Genomic DNA, 16,432 nt, shown 5'->3' with positions numbered 1-16,432 from the left:
GTGGTGCCCATGAGCCCTGGGGAGCAGACAGAGGAAGGTCTGGGCAGCGGTGGCTTCTGGGAAGCTGGGCTGTGGTGGGGCAGCAGCTGGCTCTTCCCTGGGTTAATGATTCGCGCTGGGTGGAGGCTGGGCCCCTTCTGGGACTGCCCCAAGCCTAGGAGCTGCTGGGAAGTGTGAGAGCCCCGCCTGCGCGTGAAGGCCCCCCCCCAGACCCTCCTTGGCCCAAACTTCAGCCTCCAGCGCCATTTAATTGGATTTCTGGCCTCTTCCCACAGGTGAGCCGGACAGCACTGGCCCGAGCTGGACCCTGTCTGATGGCTTCCTCCGACACTCCTCCACAGCCTGCCGTAGGTACGGTGCCCACGCTCTCCCTGCCCTGCTGCCCGCCTCACCTGGGGCCTTGCGGGCCTGGCAGATGGCACTGGCCCCATGCCATTGAGCTCCGGTCAGCTTTGGAGCACACTGAGCTGACTGGCACAAGAGCCCAGGACCTCGGGCCACCAGTCCTGTGCTTGCCCCGCCTGGGCTCCTCGTCCCCTGAACGCAGCTTCCTCCCCTCAGAGCCGGTGCCAGGAAGGGCCCCGTGGGGGGACGGTAGCATGGGCTCTGGGGCTGAAGCTTGGATGCTGAGGGACAGGGTTGGGCCATGAGGGCAGGTCCTCTGGCAGCCCCAGTGTTGCCCGACTTAGGGGGAAAAAGAGGCAGAAAAAACCCTTAAACTCACAAAATCATTCCCTGTTTGTCTGGAATGTGGTCCAATGTCCAGTGATTACTTGGAAGCCAGGGCCAGGGCTCCGCTCCTTCAGGCAGAGTCCAGGTGCTGCCCTGGAGGACCCAGGCCATGTGGCCCCCGGGTGCCGCCTGCTGTCCTCTCACCCTGCCATGGGGAGGCAGGTGGCTGGGAAGGGCTTTGTTCATCTCCCAATTACCCGGGGCTGGGCTGCCAGGCTCTTCCTTCAGATAAGGAGCCCCGTCTGGTTGGCAGGAGGGCGGGCGGCCTAGAGAAAGAGCGCCTCCAGCCACGCCTGGGACTGGGGTGTCCCCTTCCTTCTCCCTCCAAGAGAACCGAGGTGGCGGTGACGGGAGAGGTGGCTGTGACCGGGTCCATTCTATTCTGCTCAGCAGATGTGGGCAAACACGGTTTGCGGCAGCTGTGACCGTGCTGGCCCCTGCCGCCTGGCAGGACGGGCCTTTGCTGTTCGGGGTCCTGTGAGAGCCCCTGTCTGAGTGCGACTCCAGCTCCTGAGGAGGGTCCCCTGGTCCAGCTGCCCTTCCCTTGGCTCCTGTCTTCAGCCTGCTGGGCACCCTGCTCCTGTCCCCGCCTGGGCCTGGAACATGTCCCCTTTGGGGCACAGCAGGTCCCTTGTCCCCAGGGCTCCGCGTGGGCAGCCTTTCACCAGGGGCTTCCCGGAGGCCAGGAGCTGCACTCAGCCTCTCAGACTGTCTGTGGGGCGTGGTGCTTGGTGTCCTCTGCCATGTCCTCTCCTGGCCACAGCCAGCCCCCGGATACCAGGGCCTGGTCTTCCTTCCCCTCAGACTCCCGGGCCAGGGGCTGTGGCAGCTGGCCCTCGATGAGTGGACGGCAGTGACGGGCAGCTGAGGTTCTGTGCTCCTAAGGGAGGAGGTACAGGGGTGTCCTGAGTCCTCTCCTGAGTGGGAGGGACTGCCCCTCCCACCAGGCTGACGGCTGTGCTGACAGAGACCATGTGACAGGAGGCCTGAGGGTGATGGTGCAGTGACAGTGACAATGGTGGTCAGTGGGAGCCTCGTGGTGAGGACGGTGGCCAGGAGCACCCACCAGGCACCTGGGGGCTGACCCCGCCTGGAGCAGCCGTTGCTGCTGCCGCTTCCCAGACCAGCGGGGTGAGCTCAGGGGGGCAGGGACCCCACACTCAGGCACCAGCACCAGGGACAGCTGGGGTCTGAGCTGAGCGAGCCCTGATGGCCTGGCCTAAAGCCGGGGTCACTGTGGCCACACCATCTTTCCCTGCAGGGAAACCCCACCCTCACCCCACCCAGCAGCTTCAAGGGCACCCAAGGTTAGGCAAGCCGGAGTCGGTGGGATGGGCTGACCAGCCGTGGTGGGCAGGGACTTTGTGGACATTTACTTCAGTGTTTAAAAAACTTTAAAACCACAACCCATAGACGTGGGAACAGGAGTGTGTGTGTGTGTGTGTGTGTGTGCATGAGCGTGTGAGTGTGTGCGTGTGTGCATGTGTATGCGTGTATGCGTGTGTGCAGCAGGTGCTCACTGTGTGCCTGCCCTGTGCTGGGCCCTGCATTAGAGCCACGGTGCAACAGGAACAAAACTGAGAAAGCCCCCTGTCCCAGAGGAGACAGACGGGGAGGAAGTGACATCATGTGCTGGTACAGGTCAAAAGCAAGCAGGCAAGGTCAGCAGGGACTCAGGGTCTCAGGGCAGCCGCCCTGAGGGGGACACGTAGTGAAGAGCTGAGGGGGTCTGAGTGGACGAAGATACGCAGGGAGGATGTTCTAGGCCCAGGTTCGGCAGTGCCAAGGTCCTGAGGCAGGCCAGGCCTGGCACGTTCACATGCTGCAGGGGGGCCCGTGTGGCTGGAGAGGCGGGAGCAAGGGGAGAGAGGGAGGGTCTACACCCGTGGGCACACGCAGGACGGAACTGACTGGTTCAGCTGCGAGGCCATGGGTGCTTCAGGGACGGCTACAGGGCTGCACCTCAGGCTCCCAGTGAGTTTCTTTACTCCTGGGGAAGGAGCTGGTGTCTCAGGCCACTTCACTGACCAGAGGAGGCCCCCAACAGGAGGGTCTGGGTCCCTTCAATGGCCTTAATCTGGTCATAATGTCTCAGGAAGGGGGGACTCTACCCTACAGCCCAGCAACTGAGGAAACAGTGTCTTGATTTGAGACATTTACACCTAAAATGTTCTGCTCTGGGGACCTTGGGGCCCCTGGGGGCATGATCTGAGATTTTCTAGCTGGAGAGACCGCTGGGGTCAGATGTGGTCCTGTCCCGTCTGCAGGCCCTGCACCCTTATCTGTCCACCCTCCCCCATCATCCACTCACCTCTGCATGGACCTGACAGTTCTGTCCTCCAGGGTCTCAGGCAGGGAGGGGGACAGTCATCACAACAGGCCTAACTGTCCTTGACTTTTATGTAACCTGCCCCAGAGGTTCTTAGTCAGGTGATTGTGACCCCCAGGGGGATCGTGGCAATATCGGGAGACATTTTTAGTTGTCACAACTGGAAGGTGCCGCTGTCCTGTGGTGGTAGAGCCAGGCTGCTGCTGAGCACCTCACTGTGCGCAGGCGGCCCCACAGTAGGGCTGTCCCGTCACCTGTGGGGTCAGCTCTGTTGGTCGGCACATTGGTCTGGGGGCTTGGGGCGCCCGGGGGGCTGGTGTAATTCCCTGCCTGGGAGGAGACCAGGCGCAGGGTGGGGTGCCGCGGACACATGGGCACAGCGCCCAGCCCACTTGGTTGAGCGGTTGGCGGTGCCCCAGGGGCTGTGCAGGCTGTTGAGGGGGCTGCTCAGCTGTGCAGACCCCGATGCCCTGGGCCTTGGGCTCGGGTCCCTGCCCCTGCTCAGCAGTAGGCCCTAGTACCTAGCGGGATCTGCTTGGAGCCAGGAGAAGTGCCCCTGCAGGACGCTTGTCTGCTTATCTGCACCAGCCAGAGTGCACCCCACAGGGCACACGCGGGCACACGCCGCCACACGTGTCCCACAGGCATGTGCAGGGACACCTCCGGAAAGGCTTGTGGCCCGCAGAACAGGGAAGGTGAGAGGAGGACAGACTGGCCAGGTGTTCACGGCCCTCTGGCGTGGCCTGGGCTTGCTCCCTCCCCGTCTCCGCTAACCTGCTCAGGGACCCGACCAGCCCCGCCTGGATACCTAGGAGCATAGCAGGACCATCCCGCCTGGTTCCCTGGCTCAGAGCGGCGCCTCCACTGACCACCCTCCCTCTGCGGAGCCCGAGGCCTGCAGCCCGAGGCCTGCAGCCCGATTACCTCCTCTCCTGCAGGAGACCCGCTGCTTCCGGGAGTCCCAGGCCCCTCCCCCAAGGCGGAGGAAGACCCCGGGGAGGCCTTTGAGTTCGAGGACAGTGATGAAGAGGACATCAGCACAGGCCTGGGTGTTCCCTGCCCTGCCCCTGAGAGGGATGCAGAGCCGCATCTGATCCACTGTGACTCTGCCCCCTGCACGGGTGAGGCGTTTCTGGGGACCTTGGGGCCCGAGTTGCAGGTGTCTGGACCCCCTGGGTGCAGAGAGCTAGTGAGGAAACTCTCCTCTCATGCAGGAAGGGGACTGCATTCCTTGCTTCCAGGCATTCCTGCAACATCTGGCTCACGTTGGCACTTTGTAAATGGATGAGCTTGGCCCGGGTTTTGCTGTGGAGACCGTTGCTGCCCGGCGCTGGTCTCTGAAGCCCTCGGGGCAGCTCCTCCCCAGGTCTCCTCTGGTCGGCCTGGGGGGCAGTGGCCCTGGGCGGGGGTGGGGCGGCTCTGGTAAGGGCGGCTGTTAGTGATGGCAGCCGGGCTCTTAGATTCTGTCATCTGGGACAGACTCTGGGGACCAGACTAGCCGGAACTTCCTGCAGGCTGGGGACAGCGGGCTCTTTGAGGCGTGGGGGCTGGGGAGGCTGGGCAGGCCTCGCTGGTTCTGGCTGGGGTAGGGCTGCAGGCCGGGGGCTGAGGCCCGGGTGGGGGGTGGGACAGGTAGGGAGCTGAATCACTGAGCAGTGGCTGGGGGAAGGGAGGCGGGAACCCAGCAGGCACCCAGGGCCAGGTCCCTGTCCCCAGCGCCCCCAGAGAGGCGGGGACAGGGCGGGATGGGCCCAGTCCGGGCCCAGCCTCCTGCCTGACCAGCTTTCCCTCTGCTCCTCTCCTGCAGACCCGGCCCCGGCTGCTGAACCATCGCAGACAGAGTAAGTGGACCTCAGTGGTCAGAGAAAGGCGACTGGGCAGGGCGGGAGCAGGGGGAGCTGAGCCAGAGGCAGGTCTTGGGTCTTGGGCTGAGGAGGATGGGGTCTCGCGGGAGCCTTCACGCAGGACAGCTCAGTGCCTGCGGGCGTGTGGTCACTTACGTGGTCTCCTCCTTTCTTTAGCCCTGAAGTCTGTGGAATGACTGAGAGCAGGGCTGGCCCTAGACCCTGTTTGTGGCCCTGGTGGAGTCACAGAACTCCCCCAGGGTCTGCCTGTCCCTACCTACCACGGAAATAGGGAGAGCCCGTGCCCTGGGCTCTGAGAGCCGGGTGGGTGCCCTCCTGCGGCTTGTGGGGACGCTGCCCTCTGTACCTGGATGCCGGGTGCTGCGTCCTGACCCTTCAAGCACTAACCCCCAGGCCTCGGATTCTGGGTTTCTCATCTGTGAAACAGACCGTGGATGCTTCTCCTGGGCATGCCTGGCCTCTGCTGGGCCCTCAGGCAGTCAGTTTGAATACTGTCCCTCTGTGCCGACCTGCTCTGGGCTGAAAGCCGAGGCCTCTCAGGTTGATGGCGCTCACAGGCTTCTTTTCTAAGCAGTGAGGGGTCCAGGCCCCAGTTAGTGGCCAGGGCATCAGGGACTGAGTGCAAGTCCTGGCTGTCTTGGTGGTGGGGTGCTGGACCTTCCCTTTGTTTTTCTGGGGCCCGCGGTGCATAATTCTCCAGCAGGTGACTTGCCGCCAGGAGGTCTCTTGAGATGCAAATCTAGGTCCTGGTCCCCGCCAGGAGGGAGCCCTTGTTTGTGCTCACTTGCTGTCCAGGGTGGGCGGACCCTGGTCTTGTGCCTTGTAATTAGTGCAGAGTGAGGGGCCAGCCTGTCCTCCCTGATGAGGAAGCCCAGTGAATCAGCCGCCAGCGGCCCTGCCCCTGGCCAGGGCGTCCTGCCCCGGCAGGGTCCTCCAAGGGATCAGAGCCTCCAGGGAGTGCGGTGAGTGCAGCTGCAGAGACTCACAGTGGGCCACAGTGGAGGGCTTGGTGGGGGGGTCCGATCCCTGACGAGTGACTTCTGGGGATGGGGAGGGGAGGGTGAGTGTCCGTGCAGAGGCGGCCCCTGGGCAGAGGCCGGGGAGCAGCGTGGCGGGGAGCAGGGCGCCCTCCCTGCCCGCTCTTGGCCCTCTGCGGCTGCCACCAGTTCCCCTGAGCCTGGGGCAGGAGTGCTGCTTTCCCTCGGTGCCCAGTGGTCCTGCTGTGTCCTGGGACCTGGCTCCTGAGCTCAGCCTCGGTGACTCTGCAGCCAGGTCACATGTCAGGCTGGCGCTGAGCGCCATGCTGAGGCCAAGTGACCTAGTGGCTCTAGAGTGGCTGTGCACTGCCTTGTCATCCTGTTGGTCAGGTGCTTAGGGTCTTTCAGAGGGAGCTGTGGTTCAGGCACGAGGGGACTCAGCCTCCCCTTTAACCCTCTCAGTGCCACTCCAGTGCCCCGAGGTTAACCTGGCTCCCTGAGCCCTGTCTCCTGGAGGCAGCAGCTCAGCTCTTCCTTGCTGTGTGGCTTTGGATGCCTGGGAACCTCTCTGAGCCTGTTTTCCCCGTGTGTTGGGTGGATGATAACATCCCACCTGGAGCCACAGTGAGCTCCGGTCTCTTCTAAGTGTGGGTGACCTTGGCTTCTGCCCTGGCTCTCTGTGCACTGGGGATGCTTCCCAGGGATGGCCTGAGGGTGGAGTCTGTGCGCCCTGCGCCTCCCACTCAGGCTGGGCCCGCCTCTCCCTGAGACAACACTGAATGAGTGTCACTTGTCACTTTGTAGGGCGCTTACTGTCAACAGGCAACAGGGCGGTTACTGTCCCTTGCCGAATGCCATTCATGGGACGCGCTCCCCCTGCAGAGGCGCCTGAGGAGCCCTTTCACCTCACACCCAGGGGCTGCAGGGCACCTCCTGACTTCCATCCAGAGCCCTCACGCTGCTCTGTCCCTCCTGGGTCCTGTTGACCAAGTGGCAGCCGTGTCCCTGGGGTGGTTTTCCTCTGAGGACCTCTGGGAGGAGACTCACCAGGTCATTTTCTCATCCAGGAGAAAAGGAAACAAAATTTTGATTTTCTTTCTTTTTTTTTTTTTTTAACTTCCCCAAAGCTGACCACTGAGCAAACATTGGTTTTAAAACACAGGTCTCAGCCAGGTGTGGCGGGTGCACCTGATTCCTGAGGCTGGAGGCTCACAAGTTCCAGTCCAGGCTGGGCAACTAGTGGGACCGCGTTTCCAAATAAAAACAGTAAAGACGGGGGCTGGAAACGGGCGCTCCTGGTCCGTCCCGGTGCTGCCAACAGACTGGGAACCACCCCCAGGTCTCTGAGGACACTCCAGCTCTCTGGCTGTGTTTTTCCCACGGCCCCGCGGAGAGCTTGGGAAACGGTCTGGGCCTTGCTGGGCTGCCTACCTGGCCTCTACCTTCTGACTCCCGGAGACCAGCCACACAGCCAGAGCACCTCTGAAGCTGGACACTGACTCTGGCAGCTGGCAGGGCCAGGGCAGGGGCCAGAGGAAAGGGGAAAGGGGCCCTGGAGGGGTCCAGTGCCCAGGTCCACAGAGCAGAGTCACCAGAGACTTCTGGGCAGATGCTGAGCCTGTACCCAGTGCCCAGTGCACACGTCTGTGTGCTCACCACTCGGAGCCGGGGAGGCTGGCACTGTCCCTGATACCCATCTTGCTGAACAGCCCCCGAGGCTTGGAGATGGGAACCAAGTTCCCGAATCCCCTCGAGCTGGTAGATGGTGGGATCAGGAGCCTCTGCAGGCCTGGCCTCTGCTGGTGGACTCTGGCACCTGTGCCCTGGTGACTACCCTCCATCGTGACCTCTCGCTGAGGAAACCCTGGTTAAGGACTGGTCCCGAGCAGCAGGGCTGGCGTCCAGCTGCCGTGTTTCCCCTGGAGCCAGGCCAGCCGCCCACCCCTGGTCCAGCCCTGGACACCTCACCCGCCCTGTGGACTGGTTTGCTTTTCCTGCCTGGTGTTGCCCCCTGCCCCCACCTCAGCATTGCCCAGTGGCTGAGGGTCCAGATTCCTGGCCTAGGCAGGGGACACTGGCTCCCTGGAGTTTCCTGTCCCTCCCTTCCTGGGCTAATCTGGGATGAGGCAGATTGTGTTGTCCCTTGGTTGGAGTCTGTCACCTGGGGCCTGGGGCCTGAGAGAGGAATGGGCAGTTGGATTCCTGGGGGCCAGGGGGACAGGAGCTGAGTCGGTCAGCTAAGAGGCCAGGCTGGTGAGGCAGTGTTGGAACAGAATGGACATGGGGCACCGGGGGGGGCTTCCTGGCAGCCTGGCCCTGGCCGTGGCTTCCAAGGCTCCTGCATGTGGGAGGACGGGGACTCTTGGGAGGGGCAGGACATCAGGCTGGAGCGTCCCCCCAACCCCTAGAGGACTTTTCCATGTCACCACAGGCCTCATGGGGAGCTGTTTGAAATCCTGGGCTTCTCCGTACACCTGATGTCCCCAGTCTGGAGCAATGAGCCTCCTGGGCCCTGTCCCGCAGGCCTGAGGCCGGACAGGGCCCAGCTTTCCTCCAGTGGAAGGTATCGGGGCCCAGGACCCTCTTTCCATTGAGGGCCCCTCTCTGGCTACGACAGCCCTTAGACTGGAAGGGCTCTGCCGGTTCTCTTCTCCACCCTGGCTCCAGGTTGTCTGTTTCCACATCAGAGCCGTGACCTTTGGCTCCCAGGCCCTTTCAGAGCCCAGCTCGGAAAGCACCAGACTTTCCCTGAGGACGGTGCCTGTGGTGAGCCTGTTGGTGTGTCCAGTGCCCCACTGTAGAGCCCCGTGGGTGCATCGAGCCACGGGGCTCTGCCTTGTTGATCTTGCATCCCCAGCACCTGGGACGGGGACTCATTGCTCACAGCACCCAGGTGCAAGGCTTCACGGTTCACACAACCCTGCCCACACCATCTCATGACCACTTTGGCAGGCAGGACGGTGGCCGCCACCCCAGAGCTGTCATCTCCTAATCCCCAGAACCTGCCATGCAGTGGCAAAGGGACTTCGCAGATGTGATTTAAGGGACCGATCCTGAGATGGGGATGATTCTGGCTTCTCTGAATGGGCCTGGTGTCCTCACCAGGGTCCTCCTAAGAGGGAGGCAGGAGGTCAGAGTTCGAGAGGTAGAAAGGGGCTACCCGCGAGCTCTGGAGGTGGAGGACGGACCGTGAGCCAAGGGATGCACCTGCCTACGCCTTGGTTTCCCCTCCATAGAGGAGAGTGCAGACCCACCTGGGGCAGCTGCAGGGAGGAAGACTGAGATGGAAAGGACCCCATGCTTGGTCATGGAGTGTCTTGACGTCACTGTCTCCAAAGCAAGCGAGGCTTGAACAGCGTGCAGCTCTGTCCAAGGCAGACTCTGGGTACAAGGGACCCCGGGATGTCCAACCCGTTCTTCTTGTTAATTTTTATTGTCATGGTGCTGGGGATTGAGCCCAGGGCCTCCCTTGGGCATGCCGAGCCCTGGCTCTACTCCCGAGCCACACCCCGGCGCCTGGTCAGTCCCTCCCGAGCTGACCTGAGGTACGTTTCCTTCTTCCCTCCCTGCGGCCCTCCCTGCTCTTCTTCCTTTCTGTAAAAGTCAGACATATTTACTCTGGAAAAATCAGAAAGTCAGAACATGGTGGGCGGCGGCTTCGCTCCCTCCTCTGGTGTCTCTGAGGCCTCTGTGCCCGTGTCCAGGGGACAGTTGTTGTTGTTTTTTTCTTTTTACGGAGCTGTGGCTTTCCTGCACTTGCTGTTTCGTGGCTCACTAAGTTTTTCCCTCTATTACCTATGGTGACATTTCCATGGGACCTGCGTTCTACAACACCCACGTGACTCTGTAAGCGTCCCGGGTCCCTGCTGTTCATGGTTAAGTGTTGAAGCAAGGAGGGTCCATGGGTGGTCCCCAGTGCCCCCTAAGCCTGGCTGAGCTCTTCTGAGCAGCAGGGCTTCAGCACCTTTGGGTGCCCCTGCAGGTGTCGGCGGCTCAGGGAAGTAGCTCCTAGAGATCAGGGCTCTGGCCACTCCCTAGAGCAGCTCCCACTCCTGTTCCTGGACAGACCTGCCCCCTGCTGACCCTCGACCTGGGGTCACACTCTCCTTGATGTGCTGTCACCCTCACCCCGGGACAACACTGCTCATTTCTGGTACGAGCTGAAGCTTGGATCTCCAATAGTGCAGGTGACTGAGACCCACTCTGCCCAGATGGGTGGCAGCCAGCCACAAGTGGCCATCCAGAATGAAATTTAACCTAAAGTTAAATAAGAGTTCAACCCCTTCATGTTTCAGGTGCTCAGTAGTTACAAGTGGCTGGTGGCCACCGTGCTGGACGGCACACGGGAACTGTCCTTCACAACCGATGGCACTGGATTACCTGGGAGGCAGTGGGTGTGGTGGCAAGTGCCTAGCTTGGAGCCAGCCAAGCTGGTGTCATGGCCTGGCTCTGCCAGGGGCATCTTTACTCACCCTCAAAGTGGGGCTGCTGGGAGGGGAGCAAGGGGCCTGGCTCGCAGTAGGTGCCAACAGCCTAAATCCCTCCTCTTGAATGACTTTAGATTTAAGAAATGTTGTGGAGGCCATTCATAGTGTGTCCTTCTCCAGGTCCCCACCGTTAACCCCTGCCATGTCCTAGGGATTGTCGCCCAAACTAGGAAACCAGGCCGGCTCGCTGCTGCCCACAAGCCCCTGACTTCCTGTGCTCCCACAGGGTTTCCACGTGCCAGGATCCGGCCAAGGGCCCACGTGGGTTCCAGGGTCACCTCTCCCCAGGGCCCCCAGCTGGGGTGCTTCTCCTTCTGCTTGGCCTCCATGCGGAGCGAGCCCGGGTGTTTGTAGGCAGCCCCTGGTGCCGGTTTGCCTGGTCTTCCTCTCACGACCAGACAGGATGTGGGGTCAGGGTGAAGGTGCCCTGGAGGGGAGGTGCCCGTCTCTTCAGGAGCAGGCAGCCCCGAGGGGCGTCCCTGGAGATGCTGCCTCGATGGCCGGTTCAGATGGCCCTGGCTGGCCTTCTCCACACTCCGTTTGCTTGTCTGCCCTTGGAAAGCCATTGCTGGTCCCCTCAGGGGTGGGTGTTGAGCTCTCCCTCCAGGTGTAGGCTTCAAAGTTCTGGAGTCCTACGAGAGCCGGAGGCAGGGGTGTCCTGTGGGACCTGGAGGGAAGATGCTCCTCGCACAGAGGGCCACGCTTGGGACCTAACACAGAGGCCATGCTTGGGACCTAACACAGAGGGCCATGCTTGGGACCTAACACAGAGGCCACGCTTGGGACCTAACACAGAGGCCATGCTTGGGATCTAACAGAGGGCCAGGGCTTGGGACCTAACACAGAGGGCCATGCTTGGGATCTAACAGAGGGCCAGGGTTTGGGACCTAACACAGAGGGCCACGCTTGGGACCTAACACAGAGGGCCATGCTTGGGACCTAACAGAGGGCCATGCTTGGTACCTAACACAGAGGCCATGCTTGGGACCTAACACAGAGGCCATGCTTGGGACCTAACACAGAGGACCAGGGCTTGGGACCTAACACAGAGGACCAGGGCTTGGGACCTAACACAGAGGGCCACGCTTGGGACCTAACACAGAGGGCCATGCTTGGGACCTAACAGAGGGCCATGCTTGGTACCTAACACAGAGGCCATGCTTGGGACCTAACACAGAGGCCATGCTTGGGACCTAACACAGAGGACCAGGGCTTGGGACCTAACACAGAGGACCAGGGCTTGGGACCTAACACAGAGGGCCACGCTTGGGACCTAACACAGAGGGCCATGCTTGGGACCTAACAGAGGGCCATGCTTGGTACCTAACACAGAGGCCATGCTTGGGACCTAACACAGAGGCCATGCTTGGGACCTAACACAGAGGACCAGGACTTGGGACCTAACACAGAGGACCAGGACTTGGGACGTAACACAGAGGGCCACGCTTGGGACCTAACACAGAGGGCCAGGGCTTGGGACCTAACACAGAGGGCCAGGGCTTGGGACCTAACACAGAGGACCAGGGCTTGGGACCTAACACAGAGGACCAGGGCTTGGGACCTAACACAGAGGACCAGGGCTTGGGACCTAACACAGAGGACCAGGGCTTGGGACCTAACACAGAGGACCAGGGCTTGGGACCTAACACAGAGGACCAGGGCTTGGGACCTAACAGAGGGCCATGCTTGGTGCTCATGACCGTGAACTTCTGTCTTCGTGCTCTTCTAAGCCGCGGGCAGGTCTTGTGCACCTGCTGAAGATGAGGAAACCTAAATGGGAGGTGGCTGTCTGGGGCCAGCCCAGCTGCAAGCCTCCCTGGTGGCCTGGCTGAAGCCGCCCTTGCCAGTCACCTGCCCTGCCTGCCTAGTGAGGCCTGCTGGGCGGGTCCCCTGGCTCACCGTCCTCCTCTCCACCCCAGGGTGCCGGCTGCGGTGCACAATGGGGACACCGTGGAAGCAGCCTTCTCTGGGGTCCGGCGCTCCAGCTGGAAGCGGAAGAGCTCCCGTCGCAGTGAGTGTCCCTGACACACAGGGTCCATCCTGTAGTCTCTGGGCTGACAGCGACGTGGGCACCCCCAGGGCTGCATGGGCTCGGTGGCTGCTGTGTCCACCAGGGCGGGGGCTCCCCGTTTGTTTCCCCCATAAACGCTTTAGCTGGGGCCCAGGACTGGGGTGGACCCCCCACCAGCCAGGCTTCCTGGGGGCTGGTTTTCAGTCCCCCGCTCTGCTGTGGGGGAGGGGCCTCCCAGGAGGGAAGGGCAGGCTCCCTGTAGGTCAGCCAGGGGCGCAGGCCTGAGGGTGGCCAGGAGGCAGGGGCTGGTGGTCATCGGGCGGGTGCCTGTGGGGCTGCTCGGGGTCAGCTGGTCAGCTGCCCCCCGGGAGGCTGTGCCCTTATGGCTCTCTCCTTCTCTCCCAGTCGACCGGTTCACCTTCCCCGCCCTGGAAGAAGATGTGATCTACGACGATGTCCCCTGTGAGGGTCCGGATGCCCATCAGCCTGGTATGGTCTCCTCTGGCTTTCCTGCCTCCCTGGGGTTGGGAGGGGCTTCTCCTTCGGGCTCCTTCCATGCCCCCAGCCTGGTGCCCTCCTTCTTGTCTGTCACACCCTGTAGGTGGTCAGGCAGAGTCTGGGTGTGGCCTCAGGCGTGGCCAGGCTGGCTAGGCAGGCTGTCCTGGGCAGGATGATGCTCTGGCTGTGGGTCCCTGGGAAGGCCATCTTGCCCCTCTGAGCCTCAGGAAAGGGGGTGCTCTCTCAGGCTTCCCAGGGCTGCTGGGGAAGAAGACAGCCTGTTACACCCAAGGGTAATGCAGCTGAAGCTGGCGATGGCCCTGCTCCATGCTCAGGCTAGACACAGGTGGCGGGTGTGTGGGGACCATGGGGAAGGATCCGGTGAGTCAGGCCGCAGAGAGCTTGGCCAGGGCCTGGCCCCAGGAAGATGCTGCGTGCGCAGGGCTGCTGCTGGCTCTGTGGCATCTGCCTGGGAGCTGGGGCAGCTGGGGAGAGAGGCTGTAGCTGAGGTGCAGGCCGTACCTGCGGCAGAGACACACAGGCCTGGGTTCAAATCCAGACTTGGCCGCTGGTTGGAGCACAGAACCCTGTGCCTTTAGGCCTTGCCTTATATAAAAAGTGTCTCAACTCTGGCCTTTGGGGTGGGCCATCCTGAGAACTTCCTTTTCTGGGCCTTAGGTTGACCCATCTGTGCAAAGGGGCTGATAATGTCCCTGTCCTCAGGGTATTATTTGGATGCAGTTCCACGAGGTGATGTCACATGCTGAGGGGGGGGGGCAAGGCGAGCGCTTTGAAATCCTCAGAGTTGGCAAAGGCGGAGGCCGAGGAAGCTGGGGCCCCGTGAGCTCCCTAGAGCCTGAGGGGTGGGCCCAGGGTCCCGCAGCTCTGCCTCCCCTGGAGAGGGCCCTTCTAAATGAGCTCCAGGGTCACTGGGGGATGGTGGGGTCCTGGCAGAAGGCCGCCTGAAAGGACAGAGGCCTGGTGGTCTTGCTGTGCTGACCACAGGCTGCCGACAGGAGGGCTGTGGGCGCGGTGGCAGTCAGGCCTGTGGAAGTGCAGACCTTGCTGTCATCACCATTGTTCCTCACCTCCAGGCTCTGGCTCTGCAGAACCCAGCCTTTTCTTTTTTTCTTTCTTTCTTTTTTTTTTGTGTTGCTGGAGATGGAACCCCAGGCCTTGTGCACACTAGAAGAGCCACATCCCCAGACCTTTAATTCTGTTTTGAGACAGGGTCTTGCTAAGTTGCTGAGGCTGGCCTTGAACTTGCAGTCTTCCTCTCTTAGCCTCCTGAGTAGCTGGGGTTCCAGGTGTGGCCACCACAGCAGCCAGCTCAGCCCTCAGAAGGCCACAGCCTGCCCACCAGCTGCTCCATCTCTGGAGACACGAGCCATTGTTATCTTTGCCTGGTCCTGAGTCCCCTTCTCCCACAGGGGCTCCATGGACCCATTTTCTTCCTTGCTGATGATCTCTTCCCCCTCTCCCCAACTTTCCTGCGGGTAGAACTGGGGTCTCTGGTCACCATGTGGCACCCAGCCCACCCGGAGCCCACACACGAGGTTGGCAGCTCCTGCTGGGTGCTAACCCCGAGGCCCAGCTCTTGGCTGGTGTCCTGTTTGCCCCGCCCACAGCTTGCCGTCCCCTGGCAGGGAGGTCTCTGATAGCACTGCCCCTGCTCTGCAGCATGGTCTCAGGTTGCTCTTCTGTGCCTGCAAAAGCATTTCAACTTCAGGCACCGTTTGGAGTCCAGCCTCAGCTGGGTCTCCTCAAGGTAACAGGAGGAAGTGAGGCTCAGGGTGCCCAGGGGCCTGCCCAGGGCCTCCCTGTGGTAGGCGGGGGCTGGAGCTTGGCCTGTGGCTCAGGACAGTGGCTTTCCCACTGCAGCCTAAATCCGCACCTCACACCTGACTTGACAAGGACCCCAAGACTCTGGCTCTGGTGGGTTCTGTCCCTTCAGAGGGGGGGATCTCGGTTCTTGTCCTCAAGTTTTCAGACTAAGGCATTTCCCATGGGACTTTGGAAGACAGGGAACCCTCCTGGACTCTGGGCCAGGTTGCCCCCTACGGGACCATCCTGGGAATGCTCCTAGACTCTGGGCCAAGCGTGGCCCCTACTGGACCATTCTGGGCCCATGTGGGACCTCGGGTTTGGGATGAGGGATCCCACTGAAGGGCAGGACAGGACGTTTGTGGAGGACGAGGCTTTTCCCGTGCTCTCTCATTTAATGCCCCCCAAGTCTCCGTAGTGTCTCCAGGATGCAGAGGGCCTGAGCTAGGACAGGACCCTGAGGTCTTCTGCCAGAAGATGCCCAGGAGGCCCTGAGTGGGCCCTGGGCGCCGAGAAGCCGGGGTGTTAGGAGGAGTTCTCGAGCTTCTCGTGTGTCTAGTGCGTTTCTTGGAGATGCCCCATTTTCTCAGGCCCTCGTTGATGATGTATTGGCGTCCCCTTCATTTTATGGCTGAGGAAAGGGACAAGGCCAGGCCAGGGCCCCCTCATCCACAGTGTCCTCCCCTCTCCTGCCCTGCCTTCCCCCGCCATCTGCCTGGGCTCAGAGAGTGGGCTTGGGGCCCAGCTGGTGTGCCTGTCCTCCTGGGCTGGGCTCACCAGCCCTGTCCCTGCCCCAGGGGTGGACAAGAGCCTGCTCTATGAAGACCTGCACCAGGACAGGGCGCCTCGGGAGGCCGAGGACCTAGGCTGGAGCTCCAGTGAGTTTGAGAGCTACAGCGAGGACTCCGGGGAGGAGGCCAAGCCGGAGGTGGAACCCGCCAAGCACCGAGTGTCCTTCCAGCCCAAGGTGAGGGGCCCGGGGAGTGCCTCTCAAGGTCAGGGCACCCAGACCCCTTCAGGGAGGGGGTAAATGGGGAGTGAGGGCGAGGACCAGGGTCTAGATCAGCATTTCCTGGGAATGAACGCTGAGAACGAGCGGCCCGGCGGTCCCCGGCCGTCCCAGAGCAGCTGATCCCTGGGCCTTGCTCTGTGGCTGTGGGGACCTCAGAGCTGGCGTGGTCGTGGTCAGTGCTGGCCCAGGGCCACCCCCACTTTTCCTGTGCACACCCAGCCAGTTCACACTCAGGGCCCAGAGTGGACTTCAGAGTCATGCTCAGCCCAAGGCTCCAAGTAGTTCCGTGGCTGGCTGGAGTTGGCCCTGGGTCCAGTCAGTGGTCTCCCTGCCCTACAGGGTGCTTTCTGAGGTCACACTTAGGGCCACACTGCGCGCTGTGTCCTGGGAGTAAACAGGTGGCAGCGTCAGAGCTACCTGGAATCTCCTTTCCATGGCCTCTCACGTGGCATCAGGGCTGCTGTGGTGTCTGTGGAATGGGGCTCCTCCTGCCTATGTCACGGAGGGAGCCACTAAAGCCCAGAGGAAGCCGACCCGCCTGTGCGTCCCACGTGGCTCTGTGGAGGCCACCAGACGGCGGCTCCGAGACATGCAGCTTAGTGGAAGCAGCTTCTTGCAACCTGCTGGCCAGAGGTGACAGGCCCCTCGAAGGCTCCTTCTAAAATGACCAACAGGCAGGAGAGGCCCCTCTGGGGGC

The 16,432-nt window shown here is 61.9% G+C and overlaps 1 protein-coding gene across 1 annotated transcript in view; it reads left to right on the top strand.

Annotated features, from left to right (window-relative positions):
- Positions 1-275: 275 nt before the first annotated feature.
- Positions 276-16,432, top strand: part of Arhgef10l (Rho guanine nucleotide exchange factor 10 like) — an 82,902-nt gene continuing 66,745 nt past the window's right edge. Inside the window, exons 1-6 of the mRNA XM_048782716.1 lie at positions 276-351; positions 4,000-4,182; positions 4,869-4,902; positions 12,310-12,401; positions 12,807-12,890; positions 15,521-15,690. Of these exons, the coding sequence (XP_048638673.1) occupies positions 315-351; positions 4,000-4,182; positions 4,869-4,902; positions 12,310-12,401; positions 12,807-12,890; positions 15,521-15,690 (600 nt within the window). The 5' untranslated portion in view covers positions 276-314. The remainder of the gene's footprint in view (positions 352-3,999; positions 4,183-4,868; positions 4,903-12,309; positions 12,402-12,806; positions 12,891-15,520; positions 15,691-16,432) is intronic.

Source organism: Marmota marmota, unplaced genomic scaffold (assembly GCF_001458135.2).
Source record: "Marmota marmota marmota unplaced genomic scaffold, marMar, whole genome shotgun sequence".
Lineage (NCBI taxonomy): Eukaryota > Metazoa > Chordata > Mammalia > Rodentia > Sciuridae > Marmota > Marmota marmota.
This window is presented reverse-complemented; position numbering and strand designations above follow the sequence as displayed.